This window comes from Psittacula echo (genome assembly GCF_963264785.1).
Source record: "Psittacula echo genome assembly, chromosome: Z".
Lineage (NCBI taxonomy): Eukaryota > Metazoa > Chordata > Aves > Psittaciformes > Psittacidae > Psittacula > Psittacula echo.
In genome coordinates, this window is record NC_137742.1 from 13992973 (window position 1) to 14016488 (window position 23516).

The 23516-nt window shown below is 37.7% G+C and overlaps 1 protein-coding gene across 1 annotated transcript in view; it reads left to right on the forward strand.

The window, feature by feature from the left end:
* Positions 1–23516, forward strand: part of SPEF2 (sperm flagellar 2) — a gene marked incomplete at both ends in the record, with an annotated part of 63478 nt that overhangs the window by 16572 nt on the left and 23390 nt on the right. The window contains 14 exons of the mRNA XM_080638263.1: positions 1467–1655; positions 2842–3029; positions 3929–4097; positions 7518–7731; positions 7844–7974; positions 8186–8258; positions 13650–13723; positions 14554–14657; positions 15495–15742; positions 17119–17224; positions 17758–17915; positions 21088–21251; positions 22706–22833; positions 22927–23065. Of these exons, the coding sequence (XP_080494389.1) occupies positions 1467–1655; positions 2842–3029; positions 3929–4097; positions 7518–7731; positions 7844–7974; positions 8186–8258; positions 13650–13723; positions 14554–14657; positions 15495–15742; positions 17119–17224; positions 17758–17915; positions 21088–21251; positions 22706–22833; positions 22927–23065 (2085 nt within the window). The remainder of the gene's footprint in view (positions 1–1466; positions 1656–2841; positions 3030–3928; positions 4098–7517; positions 7732–7843; positions 7975–8185; positions 8259–13649; positions 13724–14553; positions 14658–15494; positions 15743–17118; positions 17225–17757; positions 17916–21087; positions 21252–22705; positions 22834–22926; positions 23066–23516) is intronic.

Genomic DNA, 23516 nt, shown 5'->3' on the forward strand with positions numbered 1-23516 from the left:
ACAAAATTCACTGCATGCAGTTGAAGCACTATGGGAATGCATCTTTGCCATTAAAAATATCGTGCAGTGTCCTGAGATTTAGTGCTTTGAAAGGGGAGTGCAAAGCTTAGGCTTTTCAAGTCAGCAGTATTTAATTTGAGTGTAGTTTATTTCCAGCAATTATAAAGGGAAAGGAACTTAAAAATGTGGAGTTTTGTTTGAAAAATATTGGCTTCTCGCTAACATCAACATTAAAGATCTAAATTAATTAGAAAGTTGTAGTTCTTATTATTGTAGTTCTTATTATTAAAATAGCCATGTTGCACAGCTGTGTGTTAGAAATCTATTGCAGATGTCCTGGTTGCATGAGTATCACAGATCTAGACCTCTTTGTAGAGCTCTTTCATAACTAGCATAATAATATGTAACTTAGTTTGATTTTTCATTTACAGGTGAATTTATGTAACATGTTCTGCCTTCTCTGTCACAGACAGCTAATGGAAAAATAAACCAGACTAAAAGAAAACAGAAATGATACTTTACTTTGGTTTGGCTTTCATAGTATTACTGACTGGCTTTACCTGTTCTTAAGAAAATGAGTTTGAAATCTTCAGATCAGTTTCTAATTTAGGTCCTTAAATTTGAATACATAATATAGCATTTTTGCTACATCTGAAATAAGTGTCCTGTGAATCAAAAATTTCCTCTAAAATACTGCTGTAGGAGTGATATTTGGCAATGGATCTTGAAAGGCAAGCTTAGAACTCAGAAGGAGTTCTGGACTGTGAAAATAATGAGGCAAAACATTAGGTTAGGTAAAGCATTAGTTTAGATACCAAGAACAGTTTAAGGAAGTGTAGCAGTGAGAAGATACTATTGTGTTTTGACAAGTACTGTGAGAAGTCACAGTCCACAGCCTTTAAAGTGTCTGTGCATACTGACTATGCTTCAAGCAATGGTTCAGAATGATTTTTTTATAGTACCAAAAAGAGGATTCTATTCATGTCCGAGTGAGAGCACTGAAACTGTTACCAGGAAGTCTTGTGTTTTCCTCTGCTCTGAATGCTTCTTCATATCCCACTTTTCTGAATGGAGGGTATAATTACTCAAATCCCAAGAAAGCAGGGAAAAATTCATAGAAGAATAAACTGATCAAGCATCCAGCAGAGTACAACAGGGACAGACGAAGAGCAAGGATGAGTTAATTGATTTGAGGAAAGGGTGATGAAGCAAATAGGTACTGAAGCAAATATGAATAAATGTATTTTTCCTATCTCAGGAAAGACGTATATAGAATTCATTTCTATAGTTCTACAATTCTCACATAGTTTACAAATATAGCACTTAGATATGTTGTTTTGGATTTATGGATAAAATGAGCCCGTAAATGCTGTTATATTACTCCATATTCTCTATGAGCAACTGATGAGTTGTCTAGGAAATAGTTTATAAGCTGTGCTTAATACGATTATTTTTTTATATTTTAGAAGGCTTACCGGGAGGAACAACTTATTTACAGACTATTGAGACAAACTCAGCAGGAGCGGAGGATTGCTGTTCAACTCATGCATGTTCGACATGAAAAAGAGGTGTTAAGGCAAAACAGAATTTTTAGGGAAAAACAGTATAAAGAAAGACGACTGAAAGAATTCCAGGAAGCTCTTGACAGAGAAGAGGTAAAAGATTATTTGGTTCCTGAATTGCTGCAGGGCTGTTACAGAGCTTTACTTTTATAAAATGGGATTTGTATTGTCAACTGTTAGAATTTAGGACTTTTTTAGGTACAGGAATATATTCTTTTATATAGGTTGAGAGTTACAGCTAAGTTAATTAGGGGATAAAGCTGTGCAACTTAAAGTCTAATTTTGATCTTTTCTTCCGAGCTAATTTTAACTTTGTAGGAAAACATCTGTGTATGCTGAGTTATAAAGGTACAGTGTTGCAGAGGCAAAATGACAAGACAGGGATGTAAGACCTTGTTCAAAGAATCATGTTTTTCATTTCCTGTAGATGTAATCTGTTAACATCCATTTTTGAGAAATGCTGGGGGACTTTCACTCATGAGTGCTAATTTCTACCTTGGAAACTCAACTTGGAGTTGATTAATAAATTAAAAAGACTCATAAACTGTGGCAAACTGCAAAGTGCTACACTCATAGTAGACGATAATGTGGTGGTAGAAATCACCAGGTTTCTTCCTGCAGGTTTGTTTTGAAGGTTTGTTCTGCAAAAAACAATTAGCAGCTCCGAATTCTCCAACACAGCTGGAGTCCTAAATTACGAGCAGCTGCAACTGTTGATTACAACATCTTTTTTAAGTATGCTTTTGTCATAAAGGAATACACTGTCACAGGAACTATTGATAATTTTCTATCAATATGAGAAATCTTTCTCAAAGATTGATCAGCATCAATAATATCAAATTGTTTGCAAATCAGAATCTTTTAAGCTAAGTTACTTGTCATGTGTTCTCAACGAGTATTTCATTGTGGGTTTCAGTGCAACTAAGCCTTCACCAGTGCATCTCCATAGTTGTTTCTTAGGAAAAATAGACAGCATCATTTCACTTTTCCCTGCCACTTAAGCACTAATTGTATTCTTAATCTGTTAATTGCAAAAGAAGGAATGTATTTCTCCTTTATTTTATTTAGAAAGAAAAAACCTGCAACTTTTAGAATGGATAAAAATTTATAGATATTTCTATGTGTTAATCTGCTTACTCACTATCTACCTTTGGTGAGAATCTAGCTTTTTTTGTTTCTTGATTTAAACGGAAAGTTAATTTTTGTTTCCAGGACTGTGCAGTTCTGCAGTTTCATTTACTTTGTTGTCTCAAATTTACTCTTAAAAAAAAATTTCTAGGCTCTTGCAAAACAAGAAAAAATCGATTATGAAGAACAAATTATCAAAGAAAGAGAACATCATGAGAAAATTGCTGCTGAAAGAGCTCAGGCACGTTATAAAAAGCATTATTCTATATGTTGGGAAGTGGTCAACCAAATCATTGATTTGTCAACACAAGTAGGAGAGTATCGTCTTCTGACGAACAAGTGAGTACAGTAGCTGTGAGACAAAAATAACAGCATAGCTGTTAGGCTTCAGAGTTCTACATGCTCTGATTCCCTCTTCTGACATGCCCTAATAGCACAGATTCTGAAAAGGTCCTAAAAAGGCAGTAATGTCCAAGTGCTTGTGCTGTAGGAGTGTGAAATATATATGATAATGTTTTATGGAAATTCTATAAATTTAGGCCCAGTGAGTACATGATAAAATAGTCATCCTAAACACAGTTTAGTGATGATTTGATTCTTTCCTTGTCTGACATGGTCATGGTTCCAGTGTAAGCTAGCGTCACATTTGCTTGTACTGAGCGATGCACAATATGTAGAGATAATTGAAACAGACTGATGTGATCCTAACAAATAATAGAAACTTTAATTTTGACTATTTGTTAAATTTAAGTTTACGTTTAGCTTGCTACCATATGCAGTTTGTCTTGTTTGATATAAATGTTTTCCTTCTCTAAAAGAAAAAAGAAATTAGCTTACTTTTATAATGCTGAATTAATTTTAGCTTCCAGGAAAAAAATCCATTGTTTTTTGGTGAGAGGAAGCTTTATCCCACAAAAGGGAAAAATATTTTGGAGTAGGGAAAAATAGCTATAGCAAAACTGTTATTACACAGCTCTGACAGCCAAATACTGTGTGATGACACATTTGTGAAATATTGAAGCCTACAAGTGCCTATGGCTGTCATATAAGTAACCAATAACTTACGTAAAGCTGTAATAATTATAAAAATCATTACAAATGGTATCTACTTTAGCATATGCATGTTTTGTCATTGTGAGTCTTGTAAATTTGGGTTCACTATTCTCAAATATCTAACCCCTTTAATTTTTGTTTTGGAATTCATTCTTTTTCTTTCTTTACATTTATTGCTTCTGCAGCAGAATTCCATTAAAGCTGATGCTTGATTGGAAGGAACTTTTTTATAAAGGAAAACCGATATATGAACAAGCCTCAATTCAACCTTTGCCGAGTGAACCACACCCAGAACAACTTTTAGATCTGAATAAATTGAATCTGTTAGATGAAAAAGATTATAGTGAATACAAGGTACATCAAACTGATAAGATATAATGGAAGATAATGCCCTTGATTTTTCATAATCATAAACATTTTGTTGTGATGTTTCATTTTGTTCTTTTACAAGTTTCAAATATCAGATTTTGACATGCATTTTCTTTTTATTGCCTGAGGTTCTATATGAAATATATGGCTATATTTTATGTTAATAGCAGTGGAGAACTGATACTATTTCAAAGCACAATTTCATTCTTGTATATAACATTGATTGATTTTCCCTCTTGAGCTCGTAGGACCAATATATTGACTTGATAGCCTTAATTTCAGCAATTTTGAGTGAAAGCCTTCTAATAAGATTTATTAATTTAAGGTAAGCATTTGTTTTAAAATGGTAACATTAGTGAAAATTATTAAAATTCACTGGCATTTTTCTTAACCTTCCATTAGAATACAAGTAACTATTTTTCAGGGAGCCTTAAAACTTTAGCTTTACAATACTTTAATATAATTTCACAAGTTACAGATGAAGTATTAATGTTTTCCTGTTTAAATGTATTGTACATTTTTTTTTCTGAATTACATTAATGGTACTTTTCTTTGGGGGGAAAAAGAAAATCCTGCTACATATTCAGTTTTTTCAAGTAATCTGTTAAACTAGAATATGGCCAAATCATGGCAAATAACCCATGTTTGACTTTTTTGGGAACTTATAACTGCAATATGTATGTGCTTTTATCCACATCCTGAACAAACTGGTACATTTTCTTTTGAAATGAGTATAAATGTTTGTTACGAGTTTCTGTGATGAATGTCTGACAGCTCAATTTACTTTGGTTTCAATCTTAATATACGTTTTTCTGATTGTCTACTATTATAGCTTATTATCTGCTATTCTGGTGTAAGGTCTTTGTTCAGACTTTATCAACTCGTAATGGATTTCACAATCACTTTCTTTAGGTGAAAAATGCATACATATAACACCAACAGGGAGGACATATGGGACAGACAGGCAGGAAACAGTGGGGAGTTTTTCCATCATACTGTTGTTTGTATTATACCATAATAGTCTCCTTTAGATGTAAAGCACTGGAGATCACAAACATTTAATGACAAATTTAAAGTCTCTTTTTCAATACCAGTCTGTTTCAACTGTACATCCACATAATTAATTTTTTCCCAGTTGTTGTTAGTCTTATGCCTTTCTGAATCAGTATTCCTGAAGAGCTGGTATCATATGCCTTGTAAAATTTTTGGCATCAACTAGTATTTGTGTCTTCTAAAAGCTGAAGTAAATTACTAATACATACCTTCAATTGATTCTAGATTAAAGTATGTTGGTAGGGCATTCTGGCAGTTTATGCTGATTTCCTTAAACCTTGAGAAAAAAAGCTCAGCAAAGGCAATTCTGCATCTCTCAAGAATATTTTTACATTAGGAATACTGACTAAAATTGTCAGATACATTTAATAAAATACAAGAACAAGATACAGTGCTATCAGTCCACTGCACATTCCACATTAGATTGAAAATATTTGGAAACTACTACATCATCAGTTTTGGCTAATAACTTCATAAATTAATGGAATCACCCAAAATAAACATAACAGTAGGCACTGCTCAAAATATCAAATAATTTCGGGTTTCAATCAAGAGTGTTGACAAGGAGTTACTTAACTTTCACCTGGATACCTGAAAATGTATTTCTGACAGGTAAGCTACTTATCTCAAGAAAGGTACAGTCTAGCAATCTTCTGCTTAAAAGGGCAAGAAATCTGAAAGGTGAGTACGTAGAATGGGGAGCCCATTTAATTTGGAATTAATTTTTCCTCCTTGAGTTTAAAACAACAGATCCATCTTTACTTATTTTTTAAGGAAGGATGGTTCAGATAGGACAAGGATTTGGGGTTTTTAAGCATGTTTTTTCAATTACATATTAAGAAGGATGTTTTCTGAGATTGAGAGGGGATATTGTGCAACTCGATTTTTTTTTTTAATTTGGTTTTACTGATTAAAAATAGGAAATATTTTCATTTAGAGTAATAATAAGTTACATTGTGTTATTCTACCTAATGCACATATATTCAAAGTTGACACTGATCAAGTTCTGTTAGTAGAATGTGTGCTATGAAAATGTATCATTCATGCAAGTAAGTTCAGGAAAAGGTTGCATATTCTACCTGGAACATGAACGAAAACATTATATTTCAGCAGAACTTTGAAACTGGTTGCTTCTATTAATGGTGATTAAATATTTAATTTCAGAATGATATAATTGTTGAGGTTGAAAGGGATGTGGAGGCCATTTAGTATCTCCTCTTTGCTCAAAGCAAGGCCAACTTCTGAGTCAAATAGGGTTGCTCAGAACCTTGTCTGGTCAGCTTTCAAGTATTTCTAAGGGTAAAGATTCCACAGACTTTCTGCGTTCAGCCACTTTTATTGTGAAATTCTTTTTTTCTCCATTATTTTTCCTACTTGGAGTTTCTCTTGCTGAAATATTTGACTGTGTAACAACCCTTTATTGTGCACCCTAAATGAGGCAGCAAGCCATGACTCTATTTGGGAATATTATTAGTCCATGTATCTTTCAAACAGCTTTGTAGTATCCTGCAACCAAACAGTAATTAATACAGCACTCGAACTACCCTGCATACTAAAATGTTCTCTTTTAGCTTTTCATACTGTAAGTTGGACATCAGAACTTTCCTAAGATCCAGTAGTGATAGAGTATATATTAGAGTGACTAAAGGCAAAAAGTACAATTCTGTGTTCCCTTCTTTTGACTACATCCTTCCAATCTTATCTTTCTTCCAATGAGATTGTCAGTAAGAGTATTTTTACTTGCAAAACCTCATTAAGCTGTATGCTAGTAACTCGTAGTACTGATAAATTTATATTGGTCTCAGCAGTTGAACGGGAAGTTTCTAATCAATATTTTCTTCCCTCAAAATTGTTTGAATTATATGGTGGCTTGTTTGTTTTGGATTGTTGACTGTTAGTTTTTGGTCGGTTGGTTGGGGTTTGGTTTTTCTTGGTTGGTTTTTTTTTTTTGGGGGGGGTTGTTGTTATTTGTTTGTCTGTTTTCTCTCTATTTTATGTGTTATGCAAAAATACGTATGTTTGAAATCTTTGTCCATACAAATTTTCAAAGATGTGTAATACTGGACAACAATGTTACCCAGTTTTTAGAGTGCTGAATATTAAGATACTGACCTTCTATTCCAAAAATCTGCTATTGATTCATTCTCTATACTAGCAAATATCAATAAATGCATAATGATTATGACATAATTAAAGCTTTTAACAAGGGTCTATTCTAAAAAATATTTTATTACTTGGTAGTATTTGGATTTGGTTATTGTATGTATGCAGTTTGTGTACAAATACATATATCTAGAAAGATGAAAGACAATGAATATTAACAAATTATTTGGTAATTTGTCATTTACACAGAGTATGACAGGGGAATGGTGTCCAGATGAAGAGAACAGTGAAAAACCTCCTCCTAATAATAACATGTTGAGTCATGTGCTTCATAGACTAATGGAGATTTTCTATCCTCCAAAACCCGTATCTTCACCTGCATTTCCTCCATTTCCTATCAAGGGATGTATTTTGGGAAAACCTTTTAGTGGAAAAACTACGTGTGTAAAGTTTATTGAAAAAGGTAGAGTGGGTTTGTTCTGTTTATTTGTTCATTTGTTTGTTATTCCTATAATTCTTTATTATCTAAATTTTATTCTTTATTTGCCTTAAAATCCTGCTTTTTTGTGTATTAGTTTGCAATATTCAGGTACTATCTCTTGATATTTTGGTTCAAGAGGCCATCCAAGCTTTTCTTAAAAATGAAATGAAAAGTGAGGAAAATATGTTTCCACGAGAGGCAGAGAGTTCTGGGGAAGAAAATGAGGTAAGCAATTTTGTTAATTTTGGTTTTGGCTCCTGCAGGGAAATGAGCAGGAAGTATGTAAGGAAGAAAACATGTTTTTTTTGCTAAATTTCAAACTTAACTCTTAAGTTTTGACTTACAAGACTTTGGGAGTCAGCTTGAATTGACAGGCTTGTTTTTCCTGTAGTATGTAGTTTCCTTTCTAATCTGTTTTCTTTCATAGCTGATCAACGTCAAGAAGAACTTGTCACCACTGGATGTATTAAAGAATCTTGAAACAGAAATATCTATCAATGGAACCGAAGGTGGGTATATATTTTACTTATATATGTATATATACATGTAATCTTACTAGATTTAAATGACAATTCCCCCTTCTCTTGTACATTTGAGGTAATATCCATGAATTCTGAGTTTTCATAGTAGTTTCTGTTATGAATTTCCTGTTTCCACACATTCGTAGTGTCTAGGAGCAGCAAATGCAGGCTGCTCCATGAAAGAAAGTGAGCTAGGTGAAAAGGACAATAGCAAAGCAGAAAGTGCCAACATTCAGCAACAAAGATTGAGGATATTCATTGATGTCAGAGTCACTATGAAGTCCAGAGATGTTGATCAGCATGAGCCTCAGTCTGATGCTGTTCGCCTTCTTTGCTGCAAGGGCATGTTCCTGGCTTATGGTCAACATGTTCTCCTCCAGGGCCTCCAGGGCCTCCTCTCCTCTCCCCTCCTTCTTCTCCTCTGCAAAACCGATTTCAAGACAGTTGACCCCCAGCTGATACTGAAGGCAGGGAGGGTTCCTCTCCAGATGCAGGACTTTGCATTTCCCTTTGATGAGCTTCATGAGATTTCTGTCAGCCCTTTTTTCCAGCCCATGAAGGTGCCTCTGAAGGGCAGCACAGCAATCTGGTGTATTGACTACTCCCTCCAGTTTGCTGAGGGTCCACTGTGTCTCAATTGTGCAGGTCAGTAATGAAGATGATAAACGATATTGGTCTCACAATCCACACTTGGGCTACACCAGTGTATCACACACCACTGAACACTGTCAGCTGCACTTCACACTGCTGCTCACAACCCCTGGAGTCTGACAGTTCAGCCAGTTTCGAGTCCATCTCACTGTCCAGTTACCTTGCCCATATTTCATCAATTTGTCTATGAGGATGTGAAGGAAGACAGTGTCAAAAGTAAATGTAAACACCACATGCTGATCTTCTCATTAACCACTGAGCCTACCACCTCACTGTAGAACACTGTCAGGTTGTCAGGCATGATTTCCCCTTCCTAAAGCCACACTGACAACTCCCAGTCATCCCTTTGTCTTTACTGTACTTGGAAATGTTTCCATGCTTATTTGCTCCATCAGTTCCTAGGGACTGAGGTGGTGCTGACTGGCTTCTCTGTTCCCAATGCCCCCTTCTTGCTTTCTTTGAAGAGAGGGTGGCAGCTACACTCTTCTCATCCTAGGAGTCGCCCCCACTTACCAGGACCTTGCGAAGATTATTAAGAGTGGCCTAGCAATGACATCAGCCAGATCCCTCAGCATGTGTGGGTATATGCCATCAGGTCCTATGGACTTGTGTATTTCCAGTTTATGTAAATGTTCCTTAAACTGATCCTCCTCTACCAAGGGTAAATCCTTCTTGCTGCAGACTTCTCTGTTGGTCTCAGGGGCTTGGGATAACTCAGTCTTTTGTATGTCTCAACAGGCACACATTTTCCCTAGATTTCCTTTTGCTGTGGAGGGACCCATAAAATCCCATCTTGTTGCCCTCCTGACTGAGCATAAGAAAAGGCTTTTCGTTCATGAGAACTATCCAGCATTGTAACAAATTGCCTGGAGAGGTAGTGTAGCCTCCATCCTTGGAGGTGTTCAAGATACCACTGGGTAAACTATTGAGCAGCCTGGTCTGATCTCAACTGATGCCACGTTCTGCAGAAGGTTAAACTCGAACTAGGTGACTTCCAGAAGTTGCTTCCAACCAGAATTAATCAATTATCCTGTGATTCTAGCAGTTATATATACCTTCTGTATTGATTTGTGGTGCAAGGCCAGACTACAAGGTCACATAGGAAAAGGCGGTCGACTTCGCGCCTCAAGACTGCCTCTGATAAGAAAGAAAGAAAGGTCATTGTTGTAGGCGATTCCCTTCTGAGAGGAACAGAGGGCCCGATATGCAGAGTTGACCCTCATCATAGGGAAGTGTGTAGTCTGCCTGGAGCCCGGATCAGGGATATCACCAAGGCGCTCCCCAGCCTGGTGCACCCGACAGACTACTACCCGCTGCTGGTCTTCCAGACAGGTGGGAGGGAAGCTGCTTCCCGCAGTCTGAGGGGGATGAAGAAAGACTACAGGGCCTTGGGGCGGATGGTGAAAGAGTCTGGGGCTCAAGTGATCTTCTCCTCGCTTCTTCCATCTTCCGGTGATGATGTGGGACTGAATGGGAAAATTCAGTCTGTAAACGATTGGCTACGAGACTGGTGCTTTAGGCAGGGCTTTGGGTTCTTTGATAACAGCTGGTTTTATAAGGCTCCAGTCCGAATGATGGCACATGCGAAAGGTTTAACTCACAGAGGCAAAAGGATGCTGGGGTATGAATTAACAGGGCTCATTTGGAGAGCTTTAAACTAGATTCGAAGGGGGATGGGGTTGTAACTGGGCTTGCCCCAGTGGGGCAGCACTCTAGAATTGATGAAGACTGGGAGGCCTCCTATAATCCTAGGGTGAAATTGGTGAGCTCAGCTCCCTCCTTGAAATGCCTGTACACCAATGCGTGCAGCATGGGAAATAAGCAGAAGGAGTTGGAGACCTGTGTTAAGTCAGGAGATTATGATCTGGTGGCAATTACAGAGACGTGGTGGGACAGCTCGCATAACTGGAATATACTCATGGAGGGCTATGTCGTTTTCAGGAAAGACAGGCCAGCCAGGCGGGGTGGTGGGGTTGCTCTTTATGTGCGAGAGCAGCTGCAATGTACTGAGCTCTGTCCAGGAACAGGGGACGAGCGAGTTGAGAGTCTGTGGGTGAGAATTAAGGGGCAGGCTGGCAGGGGTGATACTGTTGTGGGTGTCTGTTACAGGCCACCAGATCAGGGTGAGGAAGTTGACGAGGCCTTCTACAGGCAGCTGAGAGTGGCCTCACAGTCACAGGCCGTGGTTGTCGTGAGGGATTTTAATTTCCCTGATGTTTGCTGGAAGGACTACTCAGCAACCCAGCCACAGTCCAGGAGGTTCCTCCAGTGCATGGGTGATAACTTCCTCATCCAAATGGTGGATGACCCAACCAGGATCTCATCCTCACTAACAAGGAGGGTCTGGTCGAAGCAGTAAAGGTTGAGGGCTGCCTTGGTTGCAGCGACCACGAGATGGTGGAATTCAGGATCTTGTGTGGTAGGACCAGTGGAATAGCAAGTAGAATTGCAACCCTGGACTTTAGCAGGGCAAACTTTGGCCTTTTCAAGCGATTGCTAGGGGAAATCCCATGGGCAAGGCTGCTTGAAGGTAAAGGGGCCCAAGATAGTTGGTTGACATTCAAGAATTGCTTATTTCAAGCTCAAGAGCGGAGCATCCCGACACGTAGGAAGTCAAGGAAGAGGGCCAGGAGACCTGCGCGGCTAAATAAGGAGCTGCTGGGTATGCTCAAGTGGAAGAGGAGAGTTTATAGGTCATGGAAGGAGGGGCTGGCCACTCGGGAGGAATATAAGGCTGCTGCTAGAGGATGTAGGAAGGCAGCTAGGATGGCTGAGGCCTCCTTAGAATTAAATCTGGCCAGAGGGGTCAAGGACAACAGAAAGAGCTTTTTCAAATACATAGCTGATAAAACTAACACCAGAGGCAAGGTTGGCCCACTGGTGAACGGGATGGGTGCCCTGGTGACAGAAGATACAGAGATGGCAGAGTTATTGAATGCCTTCTTTGTCTCTGTCTACTCTGCTGGAGGCAGTCCTGAAGAGCCCTGTACTCCTGAGACCTCAGATGAAGTCAGGTCACTGGAGCAGTTTGCCTTAGTCGACAAGGAATAGGTTAGGGACCAGTTGAGCAATCTGGATATCCATAAATCCATGGGTCCAGATGGGATGCACCCGCGGGTGCTGAGGGAACTGGCGGAAGTCATTGCTAGACCACTCTCCATCATCTTTACCAAGTCTTGGGAAACGGGAGAGGTGCCTGAGGACTGGAGGAAAGCAAATGTCACTCCAGTCTTCAAAAAGGGCAAGAAGGAGGACCCGGGTAACTATAGACCGGTCAGCCTCACCTCCATCCCTGGGAAAGTGATGGAACACCTTATCCTTGATGCCATCTTAAGGCATGTCAAGGATAAGAGGGTTATGAGGGGCAGTCAACATGGCTTTACCAAGGGGAAGTCATGCTTGACCAACCTCATAGCCTTTTATGAGGAAATAACATTGTGGATGGATGATGGCAGAGCGGTGGATGTGGTCTACCTTGACTTCAGCAAAGCATTTGACACAGTCTCCCACAGCATCCTCATAGCTAAATTGAGGAAGTGTGGCCTGGATGATCAGGTAGTGAGGTGGACTGCAAACTGGCTGAAGGAGAGAAGCCAGAGAGTTGTAGTCTATGGGGCGGAGTCTAGTTGGAGGCCTGTATCTAGTGGAGTGCCTCAAGGGTCAGTACTGGGACCAGTATTATTTAATATATTCATCAATAATTTAGATGAGGGAATTGAGTGTACTGTCAGCAAGTTTGCTGATGACACTAAGCTGGGAGGAGTGGCTGACACGCCAGAAGGCTGTGCTGCCATCCAGCGAGACCTGGACAGGCTGGAGAGTTGGGCAGGGAGAAACTTGATGAAATATAACAAGGGAAAGTGTAGAGTCCTGCATCTGGGCAGGAACAACCCCAGGTTCCAATATAGGTTGGGGAACGACCTGTTAGAGAGTAGTGTAGGGGAGAGGGACCTGGGGGTCCTAGTGGATGGCAGGATGACCATGAGCCAACACTGTGCCCTTGTGGCCAAGAAGGCCAATGGCATCCTAGGGTGTATTAGAAGGGGGGTGGTCAGTAGGTCGAGAGAGGTCCTCCTCCCCCTCTACTCTGCCCTGGTGAGACCGCATCTGGAATATTGTGTCCAGTTCTGGGCCCCTCAGTTCAAGAAGGACAGGGACCTGCTGGAGAGAGTCCAGCGCAGGGCAACTAAGATGATTAAGGGAGTGGAGCATCTCCCTTATGAGGAAAGGCTGAGGGAGCTGGGTCTCTATAGTTTGGAGAAGAGGAGACTGCGGGGGGACCTTATTAGTGTATATAAATATATAAAGGGGGAGTGTCACGAGGATGGAGCCAGGCTCTTCTCAGTGGCAAACAATGATAGGACAAGGGGTAATGGGTATAAACTGGAACACAAGAGGTTCCACTTAAACTTGAGGAGAAACTTCTCAGTGAGGGTGACAGAACACTGGAACAGGCTGCCCAGGGAGGTTGTGGAGTCTCCTTCTCTGGAGACATTCAAAACCTGCCTGGACACATTCCTATGTAACCTTATTTAGGTGTTCCTGCTCTGGCAGGGGGATTGGACTGGATGATCTTTTGAGGTCCCTTCCAATCTCTAACATACTGTGATACTGTGATACTGTGATTTTTTCGAAGAACGATAATGAGGCATATACTTTAATAATCTATTTATAGTAATAAGTATTACATTAATAGAATTGTCAAACTTTACAACGTACATATTTCAGGCAATTTTCCTGTCAGAAAGGATCCATCTTGGCAAGAAATTAAATCAGATAACCGTCAAGATGACCTATCAAAGGTTTGTAATCTAATTTTAGCTTCTACTTTCTAAAGATGCATTAGTTAAAGTGGCTAAATTACTGAAATGGTGACATCATTTTATCATTCTGAATTAATTTGTTGACCTCACTGCAATTATTTTCTATTTGAAATATGAAAAAAGTTTATTATGAAAAATTATTCCTTTGTATCTTGTTTAGAGTTGTACGTATTGTTAAAGTTCTGTATCTTCTATATTGTTAAAGTTCTATCTGCCATAATATATGCTATTATGCCATTTCTGAGTTAGTAAAAATGTGTTTCTGATCTTGCTGCTGACAAGCCAATAGATCATTTATCCCAAGACAAAGTTTCTTTTCTTTGTGTTGAAAAATACTGAAATCTACAATGATACCTTTAACTTTATTGCTTATTGGAAAACACTACAGAAACTGAGATATGGAGGAATCCCTGTGGAATTAATGCTACTGTATGAAACCATCAGTGGAATTACGGTATATGAAAATCAGAATAAGCTAAGAACAAGGACACCTAACTTGTTGTTCCTTGGCCTTTGTATTCTTTTGTTTCTCGGCCTTTATATTCTTTGTTTCTCAACCTTGTTTCTGCCTGGCATTTTCATGAGTGTAATGATGGAAATCATTTGGAGATTGCATTTAAACTAGGTCTTTTTTACATCCTTTGAAACTACTTATCTTTAAGAGATAATAATAAATATTAAATATAGACTAGTAATGCAATTAATTTGAATAAATAGTATGTGATATATAAAGTAGAATTATACTCTCTTTAATAGTGACTGTTGTAAACATTCTGAGAAGATTAATCTTATGCTGCACACTTCCACAGCTATCTGTACGTGCCCAGCTCGGCGCTGCATCACAGAAATTGTTGAAGAAAGGAGAAAGTATCCCTGATGAATTACTAATTGACATCCTATTGGAGGCCATTAAGTATGAAACTGTATAGCTTATTTTCCTCAGTTATTTAGAACGTAGTTATCCAGCTTGTATTCTAGATTCAGATATTTCTCTTTTTTAAGGTATTTTTTGAATGCTGGAGTCTTGTAATATGAAAGTGGAGCTAATTAGTGGTTAGTGTTCATTTTATGCTAGTAGTAGAATGCTAGCAGTAGAGTCTGGCCCTGACTTTACAGACACTATTGCATACTACTGAAGGTAAGTGAAAATATACATCACTATCACAGTCATTAAATATAACTAATGTGAATATAAATATCTTTATTTCATTTATTAGCTGGAAGCTACTCAGCATGTGCCAGTATTTTTTCTGTTAGGTTTTGTGAAATGAATAATCCAAACATTCATACTTTAGCAGATATGTTACTTATTTTTGTCTACTCGTTTGGCAGAAAATTGTCTCAACTACCTAGATGTGCAGTTAGCACTTAAGTTCCCACATGAATATCATTTCAGTTATATTACTCCCATTAGTATATTTTAAAATTATGAAATAGATTTTTCTGTTTGCTACTTCAGTACAAATGTACTGTGTAGTACAAAATAGTGTAATTACACCTCTGATCATAGTCTGTATAGAGAGTGGTTTTGAAAGCTTTTTTTCATTTTTAGTTAGGCTTAATGTTATTTTTCAGATCTAAAATCCATTGCTCTACAGTTCAGGATTTAATTAGGCATGTCATATTCTCTATTCAACAGGATATTTAATATACTGAATTCAGAATGAGACTGCTAGGGCAGGCTCTTCCTTAGGTGTTATTATTATGCTATCAATTCACTGTATAAATCTGAAACTTCATTTATTTTTAGACAGACACCACCAGAGAAGGGATGGATTGTGGATGGTTTTCCGATGACAATTAGTCAGGCAAAGCTATTTGCAAAAGCCTACACCGGCATTGATCCAGAAGCAGAAGATGCAAAGTCTGTAAAGCTCTCACTTGTTATAGATCCCAGGGCCCCTAACAAGCCTCCTGCTACTTCACCTGCATTTGATATTTCTGTGTTATTAGATATTCCAGACACTGTGGTACTGGAACGTGTGGCTAACTTGAAGTGTAAGTTTCCAACTACTTTTACCAAGGTAAAATGACAAGCAGATTTTGGTGGTTGCAAAAGGAAAGATGTTTATAGTACTGAAATATCTAAATTGTAAGTACTTTGCAACATAACAGCAAACTGCATATTTTAATTAAAATACTCAATTATAACCGTATCTGTCTTTTTCTCTAAAAATTATGAAATCAGAAATTGTTTAGCTTTCTTGACAGCTTTCTTCTCCATTTGCAAGTATTTTTTTTTCCAGGAGACAAATTTGGAAAGGAATGAAGAAAATGATAAACAAACATGTGCCAACATTCATTTGCTGTTGATTGCTGCCTTTGCATTGTCTTCAGTTAGTCAGTGAACAACCAGAAGCTGACAATTTTGACTGCAAAGGCAAAACCATCAAAAGCTTTTTGAGTGATGTTTCACTTCAAGATCACACAGTTTTAATTGTGCTTACTCACCTTGGCAAAACATAGGTTATTTTCATGAATTGTCCAAATTATGAGGAGATTCCTCGCCATTGCTTTCACTTCAGGGCTTACATGGCACATAGCTTGAATTAAAGTACCATTACCTTTAGCTTTTATCAATAGATAGGAGTGAGGATGAGGTAAAATCGTTGCTAGCTTCTACTAACAATGCAGTGAAGATAAATGTATGGACATCTGAAATTCTTGTTAGACCTTGTGTTGCCAAAACACTTTGAAAATGGGATAGTAAATGATATAATCTCAGAAATCCAAACAGAATTGATTTCATAAAGTGTAATGTGGTGATAGAAAGAGTCAAAAGAGCAATAGAAAACCCTCCAAAAATCTATGAAAAAGGGCTTATGTCTAATCAATGAAAGGCTTTTTTAAAATTTTGGAAAGACTTAGAGAGAATACTTTGTCTTCCAATGCAGTGAAATAGCTACCCATTGATGTGAACAGGAGTAGTTACTTCAAGGAAGATTCAGATTAGACTGGAAAAATACCTTCTAACTGTTATAATAGATAAGCCTGGAATAGTCCACCTGCAGGAATGCTCCCCCTCTACAACTGGAGATTTCTATGACTGAAAGAATATATCTGGAAATGTTAGATGATCTTAAGGTCCTTTCAAACCTTAACTGTTCCATGAGTCCATGATCGGCTATGTGTTTAAACAGAGGAAGAGGCAAGATGCTGTCTTCAGGTCCTTTCACGCTTAATTTTATATTTCTATCATTTTCTCCGACTTTTCCTTTCTTTTAGGAAGTTTGGTACCTAGTTTTTGCATGAAGAAATCTAGGATCATGGAACACTGAAATTTTTATTCTAATAATTACCTTACTTTGTGTGAATAAGTACCTGCATAATTGCTTTTTTTCAATATATGCTCATATGTGCTGTTTTCTACACAGCAGATAAATCAAAGCCATCTCAGACTGAGCAGGACAACAAAAATCAAAATCCAGATGCTGTAATCTTGGAGAAGATAGACTTCAGCAGAGACCAGGTGCTACACAGGTATGTTATAGAAAGTGCAAGGAAGTTGCTTCAGCCAAATGTTTAGGCATGTAGTTATCTGAATCTCATATGTGATCCACGATAGTACTGGCGTGCATAATAAGAATTTGCTTAGGAATTTCTCTAATACGAGGCCTAAAGAGTACATTCATTTTTAGCACAAAATAAACAATCCTAGACGATAAGAATTCAGGTGTTTTGTTTTTCCAGGGTATTCTTCAAAGGAGAGTTTTCTTTTTTGAAATATATATTGCATGAATCGCATGTATACACATACATATATATATTTATATCTACGCATACATATATCTGACATCTGTCATGCATCATGTAACTGCTGTTCTTTTTTTTTTTTTTTCCTATGTTGAAAATGAATAGGCTAATGTGGATGGAGTGTTATTTTGCAAAAATATTGCCTGGATTTGGTGTACTATTAAAATAGATGGTCTGCTTTTACTTTTGTTTATTGCTTTAGTAAAATATTTTTTCCATTAGTTAGATTTTAATTTTATACATTAATACAATTTTGGTAGAATTTCAGGCTTTCTAGATATCTGGCCAAAATTAGAGAAATGGTTTTCAATCCATCACAATATTCTAGTGAAAGTCAATGCAGAGACAGAAGAAAGGCTTGTGTGTGAAACGGTGAAGGAAATTATAATGGAAGAAATTTGCAATAAACAGAATAGAAGTAAGTTTTCCTTTTCTTACTTTTTACAAGACTTTGTTCTTTATAATTAAAACTAATACCAATCTGTAACTATATGGAAACAGACATTTTACTGGCTTTGGAAGAATTTGGGGATGTGTGAGTCAGTGATAACTGACAGGCCAGAAATATGAACTTCTCTGTTGTGACTTTACTTTTTCTGAGGATATGGACCTATTTTGATAATTGTAAAGGTAGTTTGAGAAAAAAAATAGATAGTGTCAATTTTATTTATTTAAATTAATAAAAGATTACTGAATTCAGTCCTTTCTTTCTGGTTTAGATATTACAGCTAGCATCTTCACCATATGAGATAGCATAATGGTGTAAGAAAGTTGATAATGACTGCCTTGTCATTATAGTATCATAGAATCATAGAATAGTTAGGGTTGGAAAGGACCTGAAGATAGAATCATAGAATAGTTAAGGTTGGAAATTAAGATCATCTAGTTCCAAGCCCCCTGCCAGGGGCAGGGACACCTCACACTAAACCATGCCACCTAAGGCTCTGTCCAACCTGGCCTTGAGCACCACCAGGGATGGAGCCTTCACAGCTTTGCTGGGCAACCCATTCCAGTGCCTCACCACCCTCTCAGTAAAGAATTTCTTCCTTATATTCAATCTGAACTTCCCCCATTTAAGTTTGAACCTGTTACCCCTTGTCCTGTCACTACAGTCCCTGATGAAGAGTCCCTCCCCAGCACCCTTGTAGGCCCCCTTCAGATACTGGAAGGCTGCTATGAGGTCTCCATGCAGCCTTCTCTTCTCCAGGCTGAACAGCCCCAACTTTCTCAGCCTATCTTCACACTGGAGGTGCTCCAGTCCCCTGATCATCCTCATGGCCCTCCTCTGGACTTGTTCCAACAGTTCCATGTCCTTTTTATGTTGAGGACACCAGAACTGTACACAATGCTCCAAGTGAGTTCTCACAAGAGCAGAGTAGAGGGGCAGGATCACCTTCGACCTGCTGGTCACGCTCCTTTTGATGCAGCCCAGGGTACGGTTGGCTTTCTGGGCTGCGAGCACACACTGCTGGCTCATGTTCATTTTTTCTTCGACCGACACCCCCAAGTCCTTTTCTGCAGGGCTGCTCTGAATCCCTTGTCTGCCCAACCTGTAGCTGTGACTGGGATTGCTCTGACCCAGGTGTAGGACTTGCACTTGGCATGGTTAAACCTCATAAGGTTGGCATCAGCTCACCTCACAAGCATGTCAAAGTCCCTCTGGATGGCATTCCTTCCCTCCAATGTATCAACTGAACCACACAGCTTGGTGTCATCGGCAAACTTGCTGAGGGCGCACTGAATCCCACTGTCCATGTCACCGACAAAGATGTTGAACAAGACTGGTCCCAAGACTGATTCCTGAGACACCACTCATTACTGGTCTCCAGCTGGACACTGAACCGTTGATCACAACCCTTTTATCAACATATATTCATCTATCATCATCAGCTTAAAAACATGGATAACTTGGAGTGTTTTTGACATGTGTTTTGGTGAATCTTTATTCCAATTTTCCTTTTAATCATTCAAAAAGAAAGAACCACCTAAAGAAAGGAAAAATGATGACATACCCAAGAGAAAAGATACATCAAATAAGCTGCAATTAGTAGACTTCTGAATAACCAGTTTTTTTCTCCATAATTATTACAGGAAAGTCTTGATGTGTCTTCTACCACCCAAAAAACCCCCCAAAAAACAACACTAAACAAACAAACAGACAAAACCTGTAATAGCTTGAAAAGCACTCCTAACAGTCCTAGCAGTAAAAATTTAGACCACTACTCCTACACAAGGAGTTCCAGTTCATTGGCTCCCCTGGAGTCAATGGCAGAATTCCTATTGATACACATGGAATTGAAGATTTCTGGTTAGAAACCAGCTATCTTGTAGAAGTACTTTAAAGACTATTTACTCCATGTGGAGCAATAATCCCTGTGGTCAGTTAATAATGTCTGATTTTATATTTATGTTAATAGATGCCAAGCTGTCCTTCACTATTAGGTTTGTATAGGCAGAACAGAGTTATGAGAATATATATTAATTCGTAGCATTCCAGGGAGGACATGGTAAGGCTAAATCTAGAGATTGCAAAATATTTAGCAGAAGCTGAAGCAGTTGAAATATTTTATGTGGTCAACAGTTTTATTCATTTTATAAATTTAAATCAGGAAAATGATAGTTTTTCCATTGAAGCAAGACTGTTTTTCAGAGGCAGATTCATCACACTTAAAGTAAAATAAAACAGATCTACTCTTTAAATATTAAGCTTCCTTCAAACAAGAAGACAAGGCTGTTCCAACAGTGGTTTAATGCAAGCCTATTTATTTTCTTTGTGTATTTTCAAGCAGCAGCAAAACTGGCCAGAGTTCATGCTCATGATTCTGAGCAGATAATTAATGTTAACTTAAAAATCTAGTTGTTGTAGGATCCTTCTGTGATCACTGAGGAGAAGCTGGTATCTTTCTCAACATCAGTTCAGATCTTAGGGTTAAATCACGCTCTCAAGCTGCTAATTACATTCAGTATTATTTTGTTATGTGATAGGTTAGCAGCGTTAGTTTTCCACTTGTTTCTTTCTCTAATGTGATCTTTTTTGTCTCTCTTTTCCCCAATCCATCATCTTTCATACTTCCTAGCTTCTGATCAGAGTAAGGTGTATTTTCCATATTAGGCCAGATTTAGCTCAATTTATCTATTATTTCTTCAATGTTTGTTTTTCTTGATTTGCCGTTTCCCAAGTCTAGCACAGAAGCTATGTTTACAACCATTCTTTAATTAAGCAGGTAGTCCTTGAAATTATAACAGTTACAATGAATCTCAGAATTGTATCACCACCACTGGCTTTGGTTTACCTGGTAAACAATTAGTTATGTATATGCATATATAATAATTCATTATCTTCCTGGTTTCCTCACAGTGCTGGTTTTAGAAAAGTATCAGTCCTGCAAAATATAAGCTTAAATGGAAAGTGATTTTATAACTTTGGCATCACTGACTTGATTTTTATCTTTCTTGATGAACAACACCTAAGTAATGAAATGTTTAATCTGTTCCATTATTTTGAACTCGTCAGTAGCATAGATGTCTAATTCTGTTTACTGATACTTAAAATACATTTGAAGGTACTAATTGTATGTTCATATACCAAGGATGTGCAAAAGAAATATCACCAGAAAAGAAGATTTCACCAGTTGACGTAAGTAATACGGATACTCATACACAAAAAGACCTGCTTCCTCCTATTCTTGTGGAACCATCACCAATTGAACGAGGATCAGATGAATGGATTTATGTAGATGAACCACTTCCCAAGGTACATTAATTTATGATTGAATGTCTTAGATATCAAAGTATATATTTTTTTCTCAGTATTTTATGTGTATTCTACCTGAATCTTTTGTCTGTGTTCTTTTCTTCAATATTTTTCAATGAAAGGTACACTAGTACTGTATTATAAATATTTTAAAATACAAATAACAGTTGCTACTAAAATATATGAAATAAGGAAACACACTTTAAAATGTTGATTTTTTTCCTAAATTCTTCACAATGATGAACAATAGCACATAGATGCCAAACTAGTGATACTTTTTAATACTATGAAATACTAACAGTGTTACTAGATCAGTTTCCTGTCTCTGACAAGGGCCAGTTGTGAATCTCTTAGAAAGAATGTAAGAATGGAGAAAGTGTGCACTGATCTTTCTCCTAGGATACTTTTTTCTGACATGTTTTCCCCTGGGACATCTTCCTAGTTTCCAGTGATCTGAAATTTAGGGGTTTCCTGAGATAATTTTAAATCTGCATCTTTGTGTTTAGTAGCTCTCAGAAGAGTATTCTTCCATGATTATGTCTAGTTGCTTTTTTTTGAAGCAATTTACATTTTGGTTTCCATGATACAGCTTGTATAATTATGTTCATTCTGGAAAAAAAATTTTTGTCTCTCCACTTTAAACCTGCTGTTTGCCTGGGTCATTTGGTGATTCTATTTTCTTGGATCATGACATACAACGAATAATAATTCTGTATCACCCTCTGAAGGTATGCAAGATGCGACAGACACCTATTACATCTTTGTTTAGTTCAGTGTTTCTTTGCTTCTTCAATACAGTCATAATCTGTTTAATTCACCTCATGTGGGCAGTTCATATGTTCAGTCATGCTTCTTGCCCTCTGTTCTGCTGTAAATTTTTTGAGATAGGGAGCTGGGACTGCGTGAAGTATTTGAGATGCAGATTTCAAGGCTGCTTAATGTTGCTTTGTATTTTGTTCTGTAACTCTTTTCTTAACATTTACCAGTTTTGCCTTCATGACAGCAACAACCTCATATATGTTGCATTTCCTCTAGCCATGGGCTTTATTTTGTATTTCATGACAGTCAGTCAGTCAAATGTCACTTTTGCAACTCTATAGACAGTTGGTTTAGGTTTTTATCAATTTTAGCAAATTTTGATGCTGAAGTGCTCACTTAAGATCTTCACTTAGTTTTTGAGCATTTCCAAAACCACAGATATTAGAATATTCTGCTGGAATTTCCCATTTATTTTGAGTACTGCCACTTTTTTCCAAATAAATCCACGGATTAACTATATGTTGGTACAGTGTCTATAATCAGTTATAAACAGTTGTAAATCATAAAAAATACACAGCAAAGAAAAACTGTAATATGATTTCATGAGATTATCTTCTTATATTTGCTAATGCTACAGTTAAATGGGTTACCAAGAAATATATTGATTAATTTTTATTTTTTTTTAAAATTCACAGGAGATACCTGATTTTTTAGTACCTTACTGGGAAATGGTAGAAAATACGTATATGAATACCATCAAAAGTATACTTAGATGTCTAAGGGATGAACAGCATTCAGTGATTTATTACTTAGCAGATGTTAGGTAAGTAGAAATAGTAGCTAATTACAGTAATATTAGTATTTCCCTTAAGCATGCATCTTTTAACTCCAAAATCATTTTTACCATAATTTACAGAAAAAAATTCCAGGATTATTTGAAGCATCCTGATCTTAAGCAGGAGTTTGTATCTCTGTGGCAATCAGATTTTAATTCAATTGCTGATGACCTGCGAGAAGATGAGGAAGCAAAAGCAGAACTACACCAAAGAGTTACTGTAAGTAAATGGTAAATGTTAAAATATTATTTCATTGCGTATAGAATCATAGAATAGTTAGGGGTAGAAAGGACCTTAAGACCATCTAGTTCCAACCCCCTTGCCGTGGGCAGGGACACCTCACACTAAACCATGTCACTCAAGGCTCTGTCCAACCTGGCCTTGAACACCGCCAGGGATGGAGCATTCACAACGTCCCTGGGCAGCCCATTCCAGTGCCTCACCACTCTCACAGTAAAGAATTTCTTCCTTATACCTAACCTGAACTTACCCTGTTTAAGTTTTAACCCGTTAACCCTTGCCCTGTCACTACAGTCCCTAATGAAGAGTCCCTCCCCAGCATCCCTATAACCCCCCTTCAGATACTGGAAGGCTGCTATGAGGTCTCCATGCAGCCTTCTCTTCTCCAGGCTGAACAGCCCCAACTTTCTCAGCCTATTTTCATACGGGA